This window comes from Mustela nivalis (assembly GCF_964662115.1).
Source record: "Mustela nivalis genome assembly, chromosome: X".
Classification (NCBI taxonomy): Eukaryota; Metazoa; Chordata; class Mammalia; order Carnivora; family Mustelidae; genus Mustela; species Mustela nivalis.
The window spans coordinates 60,537,567-60,561,356 of NC_139040.1; the positions used below are offsets into that span (position 1 = coordinate 60,537,567).

General features: G+C 35.5%; 1 protein-coding gene across 1 annotated transcript in view; it reads left to right on the forward strand.

The window, feature by feature from the left end:
- BRWD3 (bromodomain and WD repeat domain containing 3) overlaps nt 1-23,790 on the forward strand; it is a 215,542-nt gene that overhangs the window by 119,264 nt on the left and 72,488 nt on the right. Inside the window, exons 17-23 of the mRNA XM_082715993.1 lie at nt 293-518; nt 15,394-15,561; nt 17,551-17,734; nt 19,040-19,133; nt 21,027-21,176; nt 22,676-22,752; nt 23,336-23,504. Coding sequence (XP_082572119.1) covers nt 293-518; nt 15,394-15,561; nt 17,551-17,734; nt 19,040-19,133; nt 21,027-21,176; nt 22,676-22,752; nt 23,336-23,504 — 1,068 coding nt within the window. The remainder of the gene's footprint in view (nt 1-292; nt 519-15,393; nt 15,562-17,550; nt 17,735-19,039; nt 19,134-21,026; nt 21,177-22,675; nt 22,753-23,335; nt 23,505-23,790) is intronic.

Genomic DNA, 23,790 nt, shown 5'->3' on the forward strand with positions numbered 1-23,790 from the left:
GATGTTTGCAACTTAAACGAAAATAACTAACTTTATCCACTGTGTTATTGCTCTCCTTCATGTGCTAATTGGAGAAATACATATAGGGCCAGAAAGTAATACCGATTATAGGATTTTTGTGGAGAAGAGATAAGATTAACATTTAGGTGATTTCATTTCTACCTGGAGGGAGCACAAAGCAATAGAGGGCTATAAGAGGATGTAAAAAAGTGTCTGATTTGAAAAATGCATTCTCTCTAGGAATAAAAATTAATTCCCTATGCATGTTAAATACTTAAAATCTGTCATAAAGATTCCAGATCAGATGTTCTTCCACACGGATTATCGACCCCTTATCCGTGATGCCAACAACTATGTACTGGATGAACAAACCCAACAAGCTCCTCACCTCATGCCTCCCCCATTCTTGGTGGATGTTGATGGCAATCCTCATCCTACAAAATTCCAAAGACTAGTACCAGGACGGGAAAATTGTAAAGATGAACAACTTATACCACAGCTGGGATATGTGGCTAATGGTATGTTATTTCCAAAATTAAATGTAAAACATTTTACAAAATGTTACACTTGCTGCTGTTCTCTCTATATGTCCCTTGCTAAACTCTGTAGTAAGTTATAATATATTTTACCTAATCTATTAATTTGCAGTTTTATAGTACTTACCAGAGTAGTTTTATATTTTTTATGTCACTTAAACACAGAAAAATGGATTAAGACAATAGGCATGTGCTCAAGCAGAAAATGTATTGACCTGCTTCCTTAGAACCCTGAACATTAAATTTACAAACTTTAATGTGTCAAGCTTTTCTCATTGGTGAAATTCCACTGCTCATATTATTGGTATTTTAATTTGACAGTCCGTAGTTAATAGACCAAAGATAAAGAAATTTCAAAAACTATAAACTAGGATATGGCCATTTACCCATTCTCTTGTATGAAATGCAAAGAATTATTTAGTGTTTAAGTAACAGTCACTTCTGAAGGATGTAAAGGAAGCAGTGATGAGCATGATGCATGATGTAAGGATACTAGAATAAGACACTGAACTATGCTAGTCCCTGTCAAAGCAACTCTTCTTTTTCAAATTTTAATTCCAGTATGGTTAACATACATTGTTACATTTGTTTCAGCATACTATATACTATATAGTTATTCAGCAATTCCTTGTATTGCCCTGTGCTCATCACCACAAGTGCACACCTTAATCCCTGTCACCTGTTTGACCCACACCCCACCCAACTCCCCTCTACTAACAATCAGCTTTTTCATTATAGTTAAGAGACTATTTCCTGGCTTGACTCGTTCTCTCTCTTTTATTTTCCTTTGCTCATTTTTTTTTTGTTTCTGAAATTCCACATATGAATGAAGTAATACAGTATTTGTCTTTCTCTGACTGACTTATTTCAATTAACATTACATTCTCTAGCTCTATCCCTGTCATTGCAAATGGCAAGATTTCATTTTTTTTTATGGCTGAGTAATATTTCATTGTGCATTTGTGTGTGTATGTGTGTGTATGTATACTATATCTTTATCCTTTCACCTCTTGATGGACACTTGGGCTGCTTCTGTATATTGGCTATTATAAATAATGCTGCTATAAACATACATGCATCATTTCAAATTGGCCTTTTGCGTTTTTTGGGTGAATACCCAGTGGTGTGGTTACTGGATCTTAGGGTACTTCTATTTTTAACTTTTTAAAGAAGATTTATTTATTTGAGAGAGAAAGAGAAAGAGAGCACAAGCGCGGGGAGGGGCAGAAAGAAAGTCTCAGACAGACTCCCCGCTGAATGCAGAGCCCAACACTGGACTCCATTTCATGATCCTGAGATGATGACCTGAGCTAAAATCAAGAGTCAGACACTTATCTGACTATGCCACCCAGGTGCCCCACTATTTTTAACTTTTTGAGGAACCTCGTTACTGTTTCCACAGTAACTACACCAGTTTGAATTCCCACCAAAGGCACAAAAGGGATCCTTTTCCTCCACATCCTTGCCAACACTTGATGTTTCTTGTGTTTTTGATTTTAGCCATTCTGAAGAGTGTGTGGTGGTATCTCGTTGTAGTTTGGATTTGTACTTCCTTGATTGTGAGGTTGAGCATCTTTTCATGTGTCTGTTGGCCATTTGGACGTCTTATTTTTTTATTATGTTATGTTAGACACCATACAGTACATCATTAGTTTTTGATATAGTGTTCCATGGTTTATTATTTGTGTATAACACCCAGTGCTCATTATAAAACATGCCCTCCTTAGTAACCATCATGGGGCTAACCCATCCTCCCACCCCCTCCCCTCTAAAGCCCTCAGATTATTTCCTAGAGTCCATAGTCTCTCATGGTTTGTCTCCCTATTTGATGTCTCCCCTTTCAGTTTTCCTTTCCTTCCCCTAATATCCTCCATGCTATTCCTTATGTTCCACATATGAGTAAAACTATATGATAATTGTCTTTCTCTGCTTATTTCACTTAATCCCCTCCAGTTCCATTCATATTGATGTAAATGGTGGGTATTCATCCTTTCTGATGGCTGAATAATATTCCATTGTATATATGGACCACATCTTCTTTATCTTTTCACCTGTTGAAGATCATCTCGGCTCCTTCCACAGTTTGACTATTGTGGACATTGCTGCTATGAACATTAGGGTGCATGTGCCCCTTCTTTTCACCACATCTATATTTTTGGGGTAAATATCCAGTAGTGCAATTGCTGGGTCATAGGGTAGCTCTATTTTTAACTTTTTGATTAACTTCTGTACTGTTTTTCAAAGTGCCTGTACCAACTTACATTCCCACCAACAGTGTAAGAGGGTTCCCCTGTCTCCACATCCTCTCCAACATTTATTGTTTCCTACCTCATTAATTTTTGTCATTCTGACTGGAAGTTCAGATGTCTTCTTTGGAGAAATGTCTGTTTATTTCTTCTGCCTATATTTTAATTGGATTATTTGGTTTTGAGTGTTGATTTAGCTAAGTTCCTTATGTATTTTAGATACTGTTTATTGGATATGTCCTTGGCAAATATTTTCTCCCACTCAGTAGGATAATGTTTAGTTTTGTTGATTGTTTCCTTTGCTGTGCAGAACTTTTCTATTTTGATGCAGTACCAATAATTTATTTTGGCTTTTATTTCCCTTGCCACAGGAGACCTATCTACAAAAATGTTACTATGTCTGATATCAGAGAAATCATTGCCTATACTCTCTTCTAGGATTTTTATGTTTTCAGAATTTGCATTTAGGTCTTTTAAAATATTTTTAAAAGATGTGTTTACTTATGAGAGAAAGAGAGAGGCGAGAAGGGCAGAGGGAGAAAGAACTCCCAAGCATACTTCCTGCTGACATGGAGCCTAGCTCAGGGTTCAATCCTCGGACCCTGAGATCATGACCTGAACTGAAATCAAGAGTCAGCCATTTAATGGACTGAGCCACCCAGGCTCCCCAGTATAGACATTCTTAAATATTTGTTCTTCTAATCCATAAGCATGGATGTCTTTCCAATTCTTGGTGTCATCTTCAATTACTGTCATCAGTGTTTTATAGTTTTCAGAGGATAGGTCTTTCACCTCTTTTGTTATAGATTTACTCCTAGGTAACATTATTTTTGGTATCATTTTCATTGTGATTTTTTTCCTAAACTCTCTTTCTGTGCTTCATTATAAGTATATAGAAATGTAGTAGATTTCTGCACATTTTCTATCCCATGACTCCTGAATTCATATGTCAATGCCAGTAGCTTATTGGCACAGTTTTTAGGGTTTTCTATATAGTGGGTTTTCTGCAGATAGTGAACAGTTAACTTCTTCCTTACCAATTTGCATGCCTTATATTTTTTGTGTATGATCTAATAGCTATGGCTAGGATTCCAGTACCATCTTGAATAAAAGTGGTGAGAGCAGATACAATTTTCTAGTTCCTTACTCTAAGGGGAAAGCTCTCAGTTTTTCCCCATCAATGATTATATTAGCTGGTTTTTTGTTTTGTGTTTTGTTGTTGTTGTTTTTGTGTACAGCCTTCATGATGTTCAGGTATGTCCCCTCTATCCCTACTTTGTTGAAAGTTTTTATCATAACTGTCTGTTATACTATATCAAATGTATTCTCTCCATCTATTGAAAGGATCATATGGTTCTCATCCTTTCATTTATTATTTATTTTATTTTATTTTTCTTTTCAGGGTAATATAATTCATTGTTTTTGCACCACACCCAGTGCTCCATGCAATACGTGCCCTCCATAATAACCACCACCTGGCTCCCACAACCACCCACCCCTGCCCATTCAAAACCCTCAGATTGTTTTTCAGACTCTATAGTCTCATGGTTCATCTCTCTACCAATTTCCCTCAACTCCCTTCTCCTCTCCATCTCCCCATGTCCTCCATGTTATTCGTTATGCTCCACAAATAAGTGAAACCATATGATAATTGACTCTCTCTGCTTGACTTATTTCACTCAGCATGATCTCTTCCAGTCCCGGCCATGTTACTACAAAAGTTGGGTATTCATCCATTCTGATACAAGCATAATACTCCATAGTGTACTTGGACCATATCTTCCTTACCCATTCGTCCGTTGAAGGGCATCTTGGTTCTTTCCACAGTTTGGCGACCGTGGTCATTGCTGCTATAAACATTGGGGTACAGATGGCCCTTCTTTTCACTACATCTGTATCTTTGGGGTAAATACCCAGTAGTGCAATTGCAGGGTCATAGGGAAGCTCTATTTTTAATTTCTTAAGGAATCTCCACACTGTTTTCCAAAGTGGCTACACCAACTTGAATTCCCAACAGTGTAAGAGGGTTCCCCTTTCTCCACATCCTCTCCAACACACGTTTCCTGTCTTGCTAATTTTGGCCATTCTAACTTGTGTGAGATGGTATCTCAATGTGGTTTTAATTTGAATCTCCCTGATGGCTAGTGATGATGAACATTTTTTCATGTGTCTGATAGCCATTTGTATGTCTTCATTGGAGAAGTGTCTGTTCATATCTTCTGCCCATTTTTTGATATTATTGTCTGTTTTGTGTGTGTTGAGTTTGAGGAGTTCTTTCTAGATCCTGGATATCAACCTTTTGTCAGTGCTGTCATTTGCAAGTATCTTCTCCCATTCCGTGGGTTGCCTTTTTGTTTTGTTGACAGCTTCCTTTGTTGTGCAGAAGCTTTTGATCTTGATGAAGTCCCAAAAGTTCATTTTTGCTTTTGTTACCTTTGCCTTTGGAGACATATCTTGAAAGAAGTTGCTGTGGCTGATATCGAAGAGATTACTGCCTATGTTCTCCTCTAGGATTCTGATGGATTCCTGTCTCATGTTGATGTCTTTTATCCATTTTGAGTTTATCTTTGTGTGCAGTGTAAGAGAATGGTCGAGTTTCATTCTTCTACATATGCCTGTCCAATTTTCCCAGCACCATTTATTGAAGAGACTGTCTTTTTTCCACTGTATATTTTTTCCTGCTTTGTCGAAGACTATTTGACCATAGAATTGAGGGTCCATATCTGGACTCTCTACTCTGTTACACTGATCTATGTGTCTGTTTTTATGCCAGTACCATGCTGTCTTGGTGATCACAGCTTTGTAGTAAAGCTTGAAATCAGGTAACATGATGCCGCCAGTTTTATTTTTGTTTTTCAGCATTTTTTTAGCAATTGGGGGGTCTCTTCTGATTCCATACAAATTTTAGGATTATTTGCTCCAGGTCTTTGAAAAATACCAGTGGAATTTTGATCAGAATGTCATTAACAGTATAGATTGCTCTAGGCAGTATAGACATTTTAACATTGTTTATTCTTCCAATCTGAGAGCATGGAATGGTCTTCCATCTTTTTTTGTCTTCTTCAATTTCTTTCATGAGTGTTCTGTAGTTCCTCGAGTATAGATCCTTTACCTCTTTGATTAGGTTTATTCCCAGGTTCTTGGTGCTATAGTAAATGGCATCGATTCTCTAATTTCCCTTTCTGTATTTTCATTGTTAGTATATAAGAGAGCCACTGATTTCTGCACATTGACTTTGTATCCTGCCATGTTACTGAATTGCTGTGTGAATTCTAATAATTTGGGGGTGCAGTCTTTTGGGTTGTCCATATAAAGTGTGTGTCATCTGCAAAGAGAGAGAGTTTGACTTCTTCGTTGCCAATTTGGATACCTTTTATTTCTCTTTGTTGTCTGATTGATGTTGCTAGGACTTCTAATACTCAGTTGAACAAGAGTGTTGAGAGTGGGCATCCTTCTCGTGTTCCTGATCTCAGTGGGAAGGCTGTGAGCTTTTTCCCATTGAGGATGATATTAGCTGTGGGTCTTTCATAGATAGATTTGATGAAGTTCAGGAATGTTCCCTCTATCTCTATACTTTGAAGCGTTTTAATCAGGATCGGATGCTGGATTTTGTCAAATGCTTTTTCTGCATCAATTGAGAGGACCATGTGGTTCTTCTCTCTTCTCTATTGATTTGTTCTATCACATTGATTGATTTGTGAATGTTGATCCATCCTTGTAACCCTGGAATGCATCCCACCTGGTCATGGTGGATAATCTTTTTAATGTGCAGTTAGATCCTATTTGCTAGGATCTTGTTGAGAATCTTAGCATGCTTATTCACCAGTGATATTGGTCTGAAATTCTTTGTGTTGGGGTCTTTGCCTGGTTTGGGGATCAGGGTAATGCTGGCTTCATAAAAAGAGTCTGGAAGTTTTCCTTCTGCATCAGTTTTTTGAAACAGCTTTAGGAGAATAGGTGTTATTTCTTCTTTGAAAGTTTGGTAGAATTCCCCAGGTCATCCTTTCATTTATTAATGTGATGTATCACATTGATTGATTTGTGAATACTGAACCACCACTGCAGCCAAGAAGGAGATCCTACTTGATTGCTGGATTCTGTTTGTTAGTATTTTGTTGAGGATTTTTGCATGTTTTTAGTTATCAGGATATTTCTGGGCTCATAGAATAATTCTGGAAAATTTTCTTCCTCTTATATTTTATGGAATACTTTGAGAGGAATAGATATTAACTCTTCTTTAAATGTTTGGTAGAAGTCACCTGTGAAGCCTTCTCGTCCTGGACTTTTGTTCTTTGGGTGTTTTTTGATTACTGATTCAACCTTCTCGCTGACAGTCTATTCACATTTTCTATTTCTTCCAGCTTCTGCTTTCATAGTTTGTATTTTTCTAGGAAGTTATCCATTTCTTCTACGTTGTTACTGGCGAATAGTTTTTCATAATATTCTAATTGTACTTATATGGTGTGGTTGCTATTTTTCCTCTTTCCTTAGCAATTTTATTTATTTATTTATTAATTTTTTCGTTTTCAGTGTTTCAAAGTTCACTGTTTATGCACCACACCCAGTGCTCCATGAAATACGTGCCTTCCATAATACCCACCACCATGCTTATTTTATTTATTTGTGTCTTTTTTGGTTGTTTTTTCTTTTTTTTTTGACATTTTCTTTTCTTTTCTTTTCTTTTTTAATTAATTTTTTATTTTTTATAAACATATATTTTTATACCCAGGGGGACAGGTCTGTGAATCACCAGGTTTATAAATTTATCTTTCAGAGAAACAGCTCCTGGTTTCTTTGATCTGTTCTACTGTTTCTTTAGTTTCTATGTCATTTATTTTTGCTCTACTTTTTGTTAGTTCCTACCTTCTGCTGGTTTTAGGTAGTTTAGTATTTTTTGTAACTCCTTTAGATATAAGGGTAAGTTGTTTTTTTGATGTTTTTCTTGCTTCTTGAGTAAGTCCTGTATAGGTATAAAGTTCCCATTTAGAACCATTTTTCCTACATCCCAAAGCTTTTGGACCATTGTGTTTTCATTTTCATTATTTCCATGTACTTTTGTATTTCTTCATTCATTTCATGGTTAATCCATTCATTGTTTAGTAGCATGTTATTTAACTTCCATGTATTTGTGGTCTTCCAGATTTTTTCTTGTGTTAAACTTCTACTTTCATAGCTTTGTCATTAAAAATATGCATGGTATGACTTAAATCTCTTTGAATTTGATGAGACTCTCTTTCTGGCATAATATTTGATCTCTTCTGGATAATGTTCTGTGTGCATTTGAAAGGAAGGTGTATTCTGCTGTTTTAAGATGGGATGTTCTAAATATATCTGTTAAATCCACCCAGTGCACTGTGTCATTGTTTGTTTTTTAATTATGTTTAGGTGTAAGTAGTATATTAAAGTTCCCTACTATTGCTGTATTATTATTGATTGGTTCCTTTATGTTTGTTATTAACTGATTTATGTATTTAGTGCTCCCATGTTGGATGTGTAAATATTTACAATCATTCTTTGTAGTAGATTGTCCCCTTTGTTATTATATAGAGTCCTTCTTTGTCTCTTGTTATAGTCTTTGTTTCAAAATCTGTATTTTCTGATGTAAATATTGCTACTACAGCTTTCTTTTCACATGCATTTGCATGATAATTGTTTTTTGGTCTCCTCACTTTCAGTCTGCATCTATCTTTAGGTCTAAAGTGAGTCTCCAGTAAATAGTATATAGATAACTTTTTTTTTTAAGTGTATTCTGTCACCCTGTGTCTTTTGATTGGAACATTTAGTCCATTTACATTTACATCAAAGTTATTATTGATAGATATGTAGTATTGCTATTTTATTACTTGTATTGTGGTTATTTTGAAGGTTTTTCTTGATCCTCTCTTATCTTTCTTTAAGTTTTGCTGATTTGCTTTGGTAATGTATTTGAATTCCTTTCTCTTTATTCTTTGCCTATCTATTAATGTTTTTTTGATTTGTGGTTATCATTAGGTTTATGTAGAATCACTTGTGCATATAGCTGTCTATATTAACTTCATTGCACCCAGTTTGTTTTGAATCTCAATTACTGCATTCTTTGTTTCTAACAGTTCTTTAACCCTTTTATCTCTGGGTTAAGGGCCTCCCCAAGGTCTTTCAGGCTCTTCTCAAGCCCAGTGATTATCCTTATGACTGTTGCTTCAAATTCTCCATCTTCCTATTACTTATTTCTGTTTTTCTTAAATCTCTGGCCATGACCTTATCTTATGTTTGAATTCCTCCAGCTTGGCATTTTTTCCAAGTCTCTGTCTACTTCTCTGTGTTAGAAAAGCCTGTTATTGCTTCCTGCTCCTGAGAATTATGGGTTTATGAAGCAGTCATAAAGTGTCCAAGGCCTGGTGCTTCAAGGAATGTCTCTGGTGTGTGCTGAGTGTACTCTGCTGCTGTGTTTCAGTTGCCCTGTCCTTCAGACCATTCCTCTTCAGAGGTTTTCGTTGCCTGTGGTGGGCAGTGTTTGTACCTTGGCCAGAGTGTGGTGTGTTTTAATTATGTGTGCTCTGTTCTGCTTGTTAAATGAGACTTGGTGGTACTTCTACTAGAACTGAAGCCTTGCAGAACTCCTTGCTCAGGAGTTGTGGTGTGTGCAGGGATTTCTGCTGGTCTTCTGGGCAAGGGGCCTGCTGTGCTAGGACCGAGGCAATCTTTTCCTAGAAGGACAGAGTGCAAGGGTGTGGGTCCTGGTGTAAGCAAGTTAGGCAGCCAGCATTGGCACTTTACTGTTTACTGAAGGTAGCTTATGTTTATGTGAGGGGCAGGGGAGGGAAGTGGTGCCAGCCAGCTCTTTTGTCCCAGGAGAGGGGTCTCTGCTTGCTGCTCTCAGAGAAGCACTCTGAAAAGAGCAAATAATCTTTCCCAGTGTATCCTGGTGTTTTTCAGTTGCAGTTTTCATGCTGTTTGCCCCAGGGTTGTTTGCCTACCTAATCTCCAGGAGCACCACAGTGCAGTCAGGGCTCTATCTCAGCCAGGTCCACCGACTTTTAAACCTCCATCTTCAAACCCCGCTGGTTGCAAAAACTCACAAAATCAGCCCTTCTTATTTTCCCAGCCAGAGACTGGGGAAATGTTCTCCTTGCTATTTCCCTGTGTGCTCCTCACTCTTCTACCTTTCCCTGTGACCAACACTCCCTTTCCTCAGAGCACCCATTCTGTTTCTCCCCCAAACCATGTCTTCACACTCAACTATCTTTCTTTTTTTTTAAAGATTTTATTTATTTATTTGACACAGAGAGATCACAAGCAGGCAGAGAGGCAGGCAGAGAGAGAGAGAAGGAAGCAGGCTCCCGGCTGAGAGAGCTCGATGCGGGGCTCGATCACAGGACCCTGCGATCATGACCCGAGCCGAAGGCAGCAGCCTAACCCACTGAGCCACCCAGGCACCCCAACACTCAACTATCTTTCTTTTTTTTTTTTTTTTTTTTTTTTTTAAAGATTTTATTTATTTGACAGACAGAGATCACAAGTAGATGGAGAGGCAGGCAGAGAGAGAGAGAGAGAGAGAGAGAGAGAGAGAAGCAGGCTCCCTGCTGAGCAGAGAGCCCGATGCGGGACTCGATCCCAGGACCCTGAGATCATGACCTGAGCCGTAGGCAGCAGCTAAACCCACTGAGCCACCCAGGCGCCCCTCAACTATCTTTCTTGATGTGCCTCTTCTCTCCCTCTCTTTGTGGAGTTTGTTATGTCAGTCCTCAGGTTTATTTCTTGGGTATTCAGAGTGATTTGATAGTTGTCTAGTTGTATTTGAGGAATGAGACAAGTCCAGGGTCTACCTACTACACCACCATCTTTTAGATATCTATATTAAGTTGATAGTCATTTAAGAGTCAACCCATTCTTTACTGCCCACATTTTAGGTATATGGTGTTCCTTTATTTTGTGTTTTCCTTGACTGATTTCTTACAGAAGTATTCATTTTCACTGCTTTTGTATTTCCTACTTGATACTGTCACTTAATGGTCTTTCCTTTCCACTCAAGATTCTTTTTAATATTTCTTACAGAGCTGATTTATTGGTCATTAACTCCATTAGTTTTTATTTGTCTGATAAACTCTTTAGCTTTCCTATTCTGAAATAACCTTGCTTGATAGAGTACTCTTGTCTGAAGATTTTCCCCATTCAGCACTATGAGTATATCATGGCATTCCCTTTTTGTTGTAACATTTCTGCTGAAAAATTCTGCTGATAGCCTTAAGGGATTTCCCTTATGTGAAACTGTCTTCTTTTGTTTTGCTGACTTAATTTTCTTTTTATTTATCACTGTATTTTTCCATTTTAATTATAATATGTCTTTATGTGGATCTGCTTTTTTTTTTTTTTTTTTGTTGGGGGTTCTCTGTGTCTCCCGGATCTGGGTTTCTGTTTCCTCCCCCAGATTAGGGAAGTATTCAGCTATTAATTCTTCTAATATATTCTCTGCCCTCTTTTCTCCCTTTCTTTCTTTCATCTAGGACTCCCATAATATGAATTTTATTATGTTTGATGGAGTCACTGACTTCCATAATTCTTTTACCTAATTCTTTTTTCTCTCTTTTGTTTAGCTTGACTACTTTCCATTATTGTCATCTAGGTCATTGATTTGTTCCTCTGCTTCTTCCAGACTGCTGCTCATTCTGTTAAGTGTATTATTCATTTTGTTTATTGAATCCTTTATCTCTGGCATATTATTCCTTATCTTTTAAGTGTCTCACTTATGTTTTCCACTCTTTTCTCAAGTCCAGTACGTATCTTTATAATCATTACTTTAAATTCTCTGTCAAACATGTTACTTATATCTGTTTTGCTTAGACCTTTTGCTGTGGCTTTGTCCTCTTTCTTCATTTGGGAGAAGTTCCTCTGACTTCTCATTTTGTTTGCCTCTCAGTGTCTGTTTCTGTGTGTTGGGAAAGTCAGCTATGTCTCCTCTTCTTGGGGGTATTGACCTTTTGAAGAAGAAATCCTTGTAGTCCCCTTCAGTGTAGTGTCCCCTTTTCCCTAGGCCCTGGCACTTCAGTGAGTTTTTCTAACGTGTGGTACATGCACTCTGCTGTTGTGTGCTGCCCACTTTATTCTTTAGGCCCATCTTTTGTAGATGCTGTTTTTTCCTGTTTTCAGCAGTTTTGGTCCTTGGCCTGTTGTGGTCAGCTTTAACTATTTGTGCTCTGGTCTGCTTGTGAAATGGGGTATTTTGTCACTGCCACTGGAATCCAGGTTCTGCAAAACTCCTGGGTCAGGAGATACAGTGTTGGCAGGAGTTTGGGCTGGTCCGAGGGAAAAGAACTGTTGTGTTGGGACTGTGGTAAGTGTGATGTGGAAGGTCAGTTCCATCTGAGCACAATGGGGTAGGATGTGGTATAAGCAATTTAGGTAGTAAGTTCTGGTGCTATACTATTTCCCATAGGTGACCCTGTGCTTATGCTGATGGGTCTGGGAGGGAAATGGCAGCTTCCAGTTATTTTGTTCTCATATAGGTCTTTCCATGTATCCTGTCTCTCTGGGACACACTCTGAGATGGGCAGATAATCTCCCCACTGTGTGCCTCAGGGTGTTCTTAAGATCGGTTTCTGTGCTGTATGTCTATGAGCTGTTTGCCTTGATTTTTTTTGAAGAGCAGCCCCAACGCTTTGCATGCTCTCCCAGATGCCTAACCCAATGACCTATAAAACAACAGGCTTTAAGTCCCACTATTTTCAAGAACTCATGAAATTAACATGCTCTGGCTTACGAAGCCAGTCACTACGAGGATTCATCTTTTCCATGTGAACCCTTCTTTGTGCTGCTCTGTATCTTGCCCTTCTCTATGCCCTTGGCTCCCTCCCCACCATGGTGGCCATAATCTGTTTCTATCCCAAACCGTGTCTCAGCACTTCTTGCCTTCTCTGAGGCGGTCTCTTCTCCACCTTTAGTTGTAAAGTTCATTCTGCTAGTCTTCAGATCGATTTCTGGAGTATTTAGGATAATTGGTATTTATCTACTTGTATTCATGGGAGGAGATAAGCCTAGTCTCCTCCTACTCCACAGCCATCTTCCCCTCCATAGCAAATCTTCTTGTTTGTATATTTCTCTTGCATATTCTGATTCCCACACCCCATCCCCCACACCAGAATGCCTTCATATCTTAGTTTGTTAGTTGTAGGTTTTCTTTCAGGTATGAGGTAGGTATTGATTTATAAATGGAATTTTATTTCCTCACTAGGGATTTAAGACTTGAATTGTTTTTTATAGAGTGAAATGTTACATATCCTTTTATGTACTCTCTCATAAAAATTTGTAGAACAATAGTATTACACATTTGCTAATATTAACTTTTATAATGTCATATGTGTAAACAAGGGTGAAAAGCATGAATATTAAATAGGAGATAAAACTAAAAACATTTGAATAAAAAAATCTCTAATTCATCACATTTAATTTCCTATAAGACCTGATGACTTGGCTGCTTGGCTACTCTTTAGGATACCTTTTAGTCTGACTAGAGGACAAGGTGAAAAACATGTCTAAGATGTATTTAAGAAAAAGAATATAAGGGTGCCTGGGTGGCTCAATTTATTGAGCATCTGACTCTTGATTTTGTCTCAAGTCATGATCTAAGGTACCTAGAATCCAGCCCCCTGTGGCTCCATACTCAGCATAGGGCCTGCTTGTGGATTTTGTCCCTCTTTCTCTCCCCTCTCCCTCCCCACTCTGGTATAAATAAATAAATCTTTAAAAGAAAAAATAGTATAGAAATAAATAAAGTATTCAGATGTAATCATTGTGTTTCAGTGTGTAAATAGAAATAATTTCTGTAATTATCAATATACTGAGGTGTTTTCAAAAGAGATAGTATTTGAAATAAATAAATCATTTTGATTTATTTCGGTAAGGAAATTCTCATGAAAGAATGATGCAGAACATTTTCTATATCTGTAGTTGAACTTTAAACTTTACTCAGATCTCTACTCTGGACTTTCTGCTTGGAATATTTCATCAAAAAAGTACATTTGGAAATTCATAATTTAATAATTATTCCTTAAGACCTTCCTAATAATGGCTAATTTGGGGATATTTGTTACATCATACATACACACAAACTGACATAGCAAACAGTTTAAAAGTTCTTCAAATCTATGGTCAGGTAATCTTTTTCAAAGCAGGAAAAATAAACAGTGGAAAAAAGACAGTCTCTTCCATAAGTGGTGCTGGGAAAATTGGACAGCTATGTATAGAAGAATGAAACTCGGCCATTCTCTTACACCATAAACAAAGATAAACTCAAAATAGATGAAAGACATCTACATGAGACAGGAATCCATCAAAATCCTAGAGAACATAGGCAGTCAGCCCTTCGGCATTGGCTACAGCAAGTGCTTTCTAGACACGTCCCCAAAGGCGAGGGAAACAAAAGTGAAAATGAAATTTTGGGACTATGCCAAGATAAAAATCTTCTGCACAGCAAAGGAAACTGTCAATAAAACAAAGAGGCAACCCACGGAATGGGAGAAGATATTTGTAAATGACACTACAGATAAAGGGCTGATATCCAAGATGTATAGAGAACTTCTCAAACTCAACACACACACACCAGATAATCACGTCAAAAAATGGGCAGAAGACATGAACAGACACTTCTCCAAAGAAGACATACAAATGGCTAACAGACACATGAAAAAATGTGCATCATCACTAGCCATCAGGGAAATTCAAATCAAAACCACATTGAGATACCACCTTACACCAGTTAGAATAGCAAAGATTAACAAGACAGGAAACAACAAATGTTGGAGAGGATGTGGAGAAAGGGGAACTCTCTTCCACTGTTGGTGGGAATGGAAGTTGGTATAGCCACTTCGGAAAACAGTGTGAAGATTCCTCAAAAAATTAAAATTAGAGCTTCCATATTACCCTGCAATTGCACTACTGGGTATTTACCCCAAAGATATAGATATAGTGAAAAGAAAGGCCATAGGTACCCCAATGTTCATAGCAGCAGTGCCCACAATCTCCAAACTGGAAAGAGCCAAGATGCCCTTCAACAGACAAATGGATAAAGAAAATATGGTCCATACATACAATGGAATATTACTCAGCCATCAGAAAGGATGAATACCCATCTTTTGTATCAACATGGAGGGGACTGGAGGAGATTATGCTGAGTGAAATAAGTCAAGCAGAGAAAGTCAATTATATGGTTTCACTTACTTGTGGACCATAAGGAATAACATGGAGGACATTAGGAGAAGGAAGGGAAAAGTGAATTGGGGGAAATTAGAGGGGGAGACAAACCATGAGAGACTGTGGACTCTGAGAAACAAACTGAGGGTTTTAGTGGGGTGGGGGGATGGGTGAGCCTTGTGGTGCATATTAAGGAGGGCACATATTGCATGGAGCAATGTGTGGTGCATAAACAGTGAATCTTGGAACACTGAAAAAATTAAATTAAAATTTAAAAGTTCTTTATAAGTACTGTTTGATATATGTTTTATTTTCATTTTAATCTTATTTTTAGTATTTATCTAAAAAGTTATAGATTAAGTTTGTTTTTACTGTATTTACTATATTGTTTTACTCCATTTAGGTTATTTAAAATTTTGTGGCTTTATATCTTTGGTCTCATTAAGGTGATGGTGAGGTGGTAGAACAAGTAATTGGACAACAAACCAATGACCAAGACGAAAGCATTCTTGATGGGATAATCAGGGAGCTACAGAGAGAACAAGATCTTAGACTAATTAATGAAGGAGATGTTCCACATTTTCCAGTTAATAGATCATATTCTGCTAATGGTGGTAAGTATGTATATATGTGATAGATATACTTTATTCATTTTATTTGCACTAAGTAATCACATGTAAGGAACATTTTAGGTTTTTAAATAAGAACATTTTTATTAATTTAAAATTGTGATATCAAATACACTGAATTGCCATAATCTCATTGTCATTTGTGGCTAAAGGTCTTAATGTATCTCATGAAATATGGGTGGTATATTTTAATATACTGTTTTCTCTTAACTCAAGAATGTATTTTCAGTCTTCACTTTTGTTATAGTAAATGAGGTACTGTAGTAAGTACATGATTTTTGTAAAAGAAGAACCTATAATGTTTTCAAAATTAAAACCACTTGAATGTAAAAATAACTAAGAAAAATTTTATCCACCTTTGTTGAAGAAAAAAAAAGGCAATTATCTCCTTCAACTCTTGAATTTACAAAAATACACTGGAAGATAAGCCCTATTCATAGGAAATACAGATGCAACTTGTGGATTGATTTTCACAACAGTTTAAATTCTAGCAGTATTCTAATTTATTGTATCTTTTCTTCACTTTACATGAAATGTGACTGTCCATCTGAATCTTTTAAAGATTTTATTTATTTATTTGAGAAAGAATGAGTGAGAGAGAAAGCACGAGAGGTGGGAGGGCCAAATGGAGAAGCATACTCCCTTGCTGAGCAGGGAGCCCAGTGCAGGACTTGATCCTGAGACTCTAGGATCATGACCCAAGCTGAAGGCAGACGCCCAACCAACTGAGGTACCCAGGTGCCCTATATATCTGAATTTTATATAAATCTTAGCTTCTGTCAGTTTTACTTTTTTTCTTTTAATGATGGAATACTTCATGAATTTGCCTGTCATCCTCAGGGGCCATGCTAATCTTCTTTGTATCATTTCAATATAAGTGCTGCCAAAGTGAGCACCATCAATTTTACTTTTATCAAGAACTGTTAGTTGTATTCCAAAATGCCATCTTAAGGGATTTTGGCATGTGTTTCTTTTTACATTCATATAATTGGGGTTTATTTGGGTATCATAGCTTTTGGAGTCCAAGAATTGAATAAAACAATTTAAATTAGACATGATTCACAAGGTATTATACTCATTTCCTGATTCTTAAGTATCCCATAAAGTTAAAATAAAAACATTCTTTGTTCACCCAAGGAGCATCTAACTCAGATTGGCTTTCCTTAACCTGGAACAAAACAAGAAGTGAGCTGATAATCCTACATAACCAGGCCCTCTTTGTTTCTTGACAAAAAACTTTCTTAGAACCCTGATTTAGAGATTCATTAATGAAATCCACATTCAGCTCTACCCTCAATACTAGATTTCTGTTGATAGATTTGAAATGCCATAGTAAAAGCGACCCCACTGACTTTTGTTTCCAATGTTTATTTTTATTGTTTTTCATGAGTGCTTATTTTAACAGTTGAGTGAATCATGCAATTTCCATTTTTATTTTATTTGCAAATACAACAAAATAAATTAACAGAGAATGTCTAGGTGCTTAAAAAATGTTTCATTACTTTATTTCCCCTTTCTTTCATTGCTTACCAGTTTTGAAAATGAAATTTTGATAGTAAAAAATATTTTTTGCTTATATTTTTTCTCTTATTACTGCGTTCGAAAGCCTATTGAAATTTTATTCATAGACCCTTTCATGGGCTTAATGCAGGATTTAGATTAAAAGCTGCTTTCTGAAATAGTACTATTAAACATTTGTGAATCTACCAAATCACAGTAAATATACTTTTTGTATTTCCTCAGTATTTACTAGATGACAGATATGAATGTACTTTGAAAAAATTTAAAAGAGTGATAGAAACTTTAAACAATTATTTAGTGCCTTACTTTATTCAGGGTGGTACAGAAAATGTAGAACAAAAATATAGCAATATTTTCTAGAAGTACCATCTTAGACTTTCCTATTCTGAAGTACTGATCTCTAAAAATTTGTGCTTTTACTCAGAGAAAGTGGTACCTTTCTTTTTATTTTAGCTCTGAGAAGTCCAAATATGGACATATATTCATCCCCAAATATTGGGCTTCGACGCAGTGGTCAGATTGAAGGTGTCCGACAAATGCATAACAATGCTCCTCGAAGCCAGATGGCCACTGAACGAGATCTCATGGCATGGAGCAGAAGGGTGGTGGTCAATGAACTAAATAGTGGAGTTAGCAGGTGAGTCAATAAGATAGCATTGATAAGAAAATTGAGAACTTTATTGTTTAGTTAGGAAATTTTAATAACTAAGGTATATTTTAATCAAGCTGAGATTTGTATTAGTTTTTCTATATTATTCCAGTTAGTTCATTCCATAACAACTATTTAATGATTATTTTTTATTTACTTGGCTCTGTACTAAATGGTTTGGGAAATACTGAAAAATGAAAAACATTGTTTGTTTTCCATGAGTTTATAGTCTAGGTTAGAACATAAAAATACAAATAGTATTAAGTAAGAATATGAGACCATATGTTATTAAATATGTCCTTGGTATATAGACCCAAAATTCAGCAGTGGTTCTGAGGAAAAAGGCCATCACTTTGATATTGGAATAGTTTGGGAATGCAGCATAGATATGTTGTAGACCCTGGTGCTTAAGGCATATTTTGAAATGCCCTTTAAGTAGATGTCCTTGTATGAAAGGAATTTATTAGGATGAATTTCTAATTTAGAATACCTATTCTTATTTATAGGTATTTAGAATACCTATTCTTATTTATAAATCCTAACAGATAATCCACAGAGGCTGGAAATAGACTTAGTAAAGAAAAAGGACATTTGACAGAGAACATACAAAAATCTCTTAATAATGCTATTTCCTTTCCCAATCCTTTTACCCTCTCATCCAACAGGCATCAAACATGATTTAGTTTTGCCTTTTCTTAGGGAAACATAGGTAATTTATGAAGTCTTAGCAGTAGAGGAATTTGAAATAATTCTTTACTCACAACATTAAAGTGCAATTAAGGAAGTCAAATAGATACTTGTATGCCAATGTTCATTGCTGTATTATTCACAATACCAGAACAGTAGAAATAACTCCAGTGTCTGTCCTCAAATGGATGGATAAACAAAATGTGATATATACATAAAATGGAATATTGCTCAGTCATAAAAAAAGAATGAAGTTCTAATAACTGCTCTCACGTGGATAAATAGTAAAAACATAGCATATGATTCCACATATATGATATATATAGAGAAAGCAAATTTATAGAGACATAAAGTTTATTAGAGGTTAATAAGGACTGATAGAAGGAGAAATTGAGAGTTACTGCTTAATGGTTACAAAGTTTGGAGTGATGAAAAAGTTTTGGAAAGAATGGTGATGGTGGTTACACAACTTTGTAAATGTCATTAACATACACCTAAAAATAGTTAAAATGGAAAATTTTACATTTGAAGATATTTTTGTTATCTGACCTTTAGACTGTTGGTTTTATTTTTATGATTTTCTGTCACTTTGACCTTTGTTATTAGGGTTCAGGAAGAATGTCGAACTGCAAAAGGTGACATAGAAATCAGTCTTTATACAGTTGAAAAGAAGAAAAAGCCATCTTATACTACCCAAAGGGTAAGTTTAGTTTTACAGTCCATTGGGTTACACTACTTGTAAATATTTGCAGATACTGGGTTTTTCGAAGGTAGCAATTATGTATTAAGGGGCTATTTTGCTAGCTAACTACATGTATGGATAACCTGTTTTTTAATCCTGAAATTGAAATTATTAATAAAAATAAAATCACTCAAAGTCAGGACTGTCCTCCAAAATTTAGGACATGTGGTCATTGTAGGTATAAAACATTTGTATTAAAATAACATCTTCATATGGTTAGAGTAAAACCTTAAAATTGTTGGCTGGTCACTAATCACAGTATAAAATAAATGTTTAGATATCCTAGGTCAGAGGTTGACAAACTACTATGCATGGTCTAAATCTAGTCTATAGCCTATTCCTGTTAATAAAAGTTTTATTGGAACACAGCCACACTTACTAATTAAAATATTATCTATGGCTGATTTCACACTATAGAGTTGAGTAGTTATAACAGAGATCATATGACCTGCAGAGCCAAAAGTATTTACACTCTGACCCTTTACAGAAAGGCCCACTCTTGGCCTACCTAATCATATAGAAGCACAATCTGATCTATACATTGGGAAGATTCATATTCCCAGTAGAAACAGCTAGGCAAGGAGTCAGATTCCTATACTTCATTAGGTACATAGTAAACCCCTTACTAGTATTCTGAAATCGAACAAACTAGTTGCATAACGATGTATATTCTTATTCCCAGATCTAACTGTAACTCCTAAAAAGTATGGTAATTTGGAGAGTCTAGGTGATTTTAATTTTATTAAAGAAATCTAGGCAATGGGCACTGAATTTTAAATGTTTTTTTTTCAGTATTGATAAACACAATTTTAGGTAAGTATCTTATGAATATCTTTAAATATCCTTAGATCGTTTTGATGCCCACTTTCTTAATTTGGTAGCTTATTTGATGTTCTCTCTTAATGTTATTTTCTTAGACATTTTGAATGACTCAGATCTATGATTTATATTATTTTCTCCTGCTAAGCTGATTTTTCAAATATCATAATTATCTGAGACTACTAATAATAAACAGGGTTGTTGGGTCTATAAACATTTTTATTTATATCAAAAATGAGAAATATTTACATATGGGGCAAGAAACTAGTCCTTGTTACTGATTTATTTATGACTTTTAAACTTGTTTACTCCTGATAGCATGCTATGGTTGTAAGTTTAACATAAGGTAATATCATTAATATTTTATACTTACAAAGGTTAGAAGAAAATAGTTTTTGCTTTAAGTTGTTAAAAATTAAATATTTTATCAGTTTATTAAATGTAGTTTTTTTAATGAACAAAGAAGTACATATTATATTAAGAATTACATATACATAGGTATGGTATATGTATCTTGCTTTATCTTGCAATAAATTGTGAGTAATACAGTATATGTAAATTCTGAGTGGGCCCATTCTTGCAGCCCAAACTTTCAGCACACTCTTTAATTTGATCACAAAATTTTTGAAATAGGAGAGTAATAAATATTAATGAAAATAGCTGAAATATATATAGATATATCTTATATTTTCTTTTTGGGGATTTATTCCTAATTATTTTATTTATCCCTTTCCCCTCCCCCACCCAAATTATATGCTTTATATATTTGTGTTTGTTCATTGAGCCTTTCATTTCTTTTTAGATTTTTATTTTATTTATTTGACAGAGGGATAGAACCAGAGAGCACAAGCAGAGGAAATAGCAGAGAAAGGTGGAGAAGCAGCAGGCTCTGCACTGAGCAGGGAGCCCAATATGGGGATCGATCCCAGGACCCTGAGATTATGAGCTGAGCTAAAGGCAGTCACGTAACCATCTGAGCCACCCAGGCACTCCAGGCCTTTCATTTTTCGAAATTTTCTTTCTGTTTTACAGACTGATTATCAGCCTAGCTGTGGGCGGTCTTTACGGAGGACACAGCGCAAACGTCAACATACTTACCAAACACGGTCCAACATAGAGCATAATTCACAAGCATCGTGTCAAAATTCAGGTGTACAGGAAGACTCAGACAGCTCTTCAGAGGTTAGATATCTGCAATTATTTACTCAGTGTAATTTTTTGTTTACCAGTTAGTATCATTACCTTGGGTTTACTTTTAATAGTGATTTTAATAGAAACTAATTTTTAATGATTTTCTTTTAAGATTTTCCATTAGTAAGGTATTTAATAGGCAAATTTGAACATTACATTGAATTCCTTTAGCTATCTTCTCTGATTTATACCTAAGATACTATCTTGTTTGAGAGTATCAAATATGCCAGTAAGTTTAACTTTGGGACAATGAGAAAAGAGTGAAAGGAAATCTTCCCATAAATAAGAAGTAGAATATAAACAATAATAACCAATTTACAGTCCCAGAACTGGTTTACTGTGTAATCAGCAGAAAGGCACATTTTCCGTTATTGTTGACTTCATTAGTATGGAGATTATGAAGTGATGGCTTTTTTCAGACCTACATTTTTATGGTAATAGAATAGAGTTTACCAATTCTTTTCTTTTCTTCTCCAGTCCTTTCCTTTTGTTCTCTTAACAACTTTCATTATTAAGTGGATAATGTGGGCTTAATTATTCATTGATAATATATGGCCCTCCTATTATTCTTCCAGCATTCACAGCTCTTTAATTCTTACCAATGATGTCCTTCCTCTTCTCCTTCACCTGTGAAAATCTTGAACTAAAAGGAATAGTCAGGTATTGAGGACTATTTCCTTTCTAAGGTCATAATAGTGGTATGGTTTTCTGTTTAAAAAGAATCATAATCTTATTAAATGTTTATAGTTAAAATGCTTTTTTTGGTAAGGATTTACTTTGAAATAATCTCTTGGGTATGAGGCAGTTGGTGATGGTACAGATAAAACATGATAGGCAGTGAGTTATTGTCTATACTGGAGATTGTGTACACAAGAGTAATTTATTCCCTCTACTTTGGAATGTTTGAAGTTTTACGTAATAAAAAGATTATTTTATGAAGAGTAATTACATTAACTTGGCAGAGGCATACAGATACATTTTTTTAAGCAATGGTTTTAATATTTAAGAGGATTATATCTGGGAACCTTAAGGAGTCTGTTCAGTCTTTGAAGTAATAAAAGATGTCCCATATCAATAAGATAGTAGATGTTAGAAGGTTTTAAATACCTGGTAGGCTTAATTATGAGTTATAGATATATGTAGAAAAATGATTATTTTTTAAAATTTATTTATTTATTTATTAGAGAGAGAGAAAGGGAGAGTGGGGAAAGGTTCAGGGGGAGAGGAGAGTGAAAATCTCAAGTAGACTCACCACTGAGTGCAGAGCCTGACGTGTAGCTCAATCCCACCACCATGAGATCATGACCTGAGCCAAAACCGAGTCGGACATTCAACCTCCTGAGCCAGGTGCCCCTAATTATGTTCATTTTACCTGGATTGTTGTTTTGGTTAGAGGAAATACAAAAAGTGTTATAAAATAGGTAGTATGTGCTAATTAATAATATGCTAGTTAATAACCATATATCTCAACTGCTGGTTCCTTGTTGCAGGAAGATGAAACAATTGGCACAAGTGATGCTTCTGTAGAGGATCCTGTTATTGAATGGCAAAGTGAAAGTTCTTCCAGGTAGTTTTAATGGTTTTGATTTGGTCAAAATTATCTGACCATTTTAATGTGAAATTATGTTCTAGGAGGAATTTGGTAAAACCAGAGTTAAAATAGTATTTTATAGTAGAAAGAGTACTGGGTTGGATATTCAGAGACTTCTTTCATCCTGATTCTACCAGTATCTTTTTGGGCATGTCACTATGGGCTTTAGTTTCCTCATTTGTAAAATAAGATGCTTTGTAAATCCAAGATTCTGCATCTTAGCAGGCTATATTTATTTAGTTGAGTTTTAAAACAGCTACATTTAACATTTCTAGGGATTAGGGGCATTTTTATTTAAAGAGGCTTTTGTTACTTGGACAGGAATTTTGAATTTTAAATTCTTTTATGGGAAACTAACCATTATACTTTATCCAAGAAGGTTTTCACTGAAATCACTTAATGATCTAAAATCTGTATTGATATTTTTTCTGTTCAGTTAGAACAAAATCAAGTCATGTCTTTTATAATGCTGTTTTATTACAAAATGATCATCTTTAAATTAGGGGACAAAGTATTCCTTTCCTAAACTTATATATTCATAATTTTGATATATTTATAGTGATTCATCAAGTGAATATTCTGATTGGACAGCAGATGCTGGAATAAATTTGCAACCTCCAAAAAGACAAACCAGACAGGCAACACGGAAAATATGCAGCAGCTCGGAGGAGGAGAACTTGAAGTCACTAGAAGAAAGGCAAAAGAAACCTAAACAAACTAGAAAGAAGGTTTGTAAATTTATAAGTTGTTTCTGTTGTTTTTGTTTTTGCCTTTGACACTTGAAAAATAGTAACACTTAACTTTTCTCTAAAAATAACATTCCATCTGAGCAAATGAGTAAAACTGTTTAAAATGACTTTAAAATAAAAAGATGTTTTAATTTTTTTCAGTTATCAAAAGTAGAGGCTAGAATATCTACATTATTATTTAGTTATTGTTAAATTAAAATACTGATAATTACTTTTTAAAATATAGTTGAGTTTTAAATAATAAGCTACTGTAGTATAAAAAAGT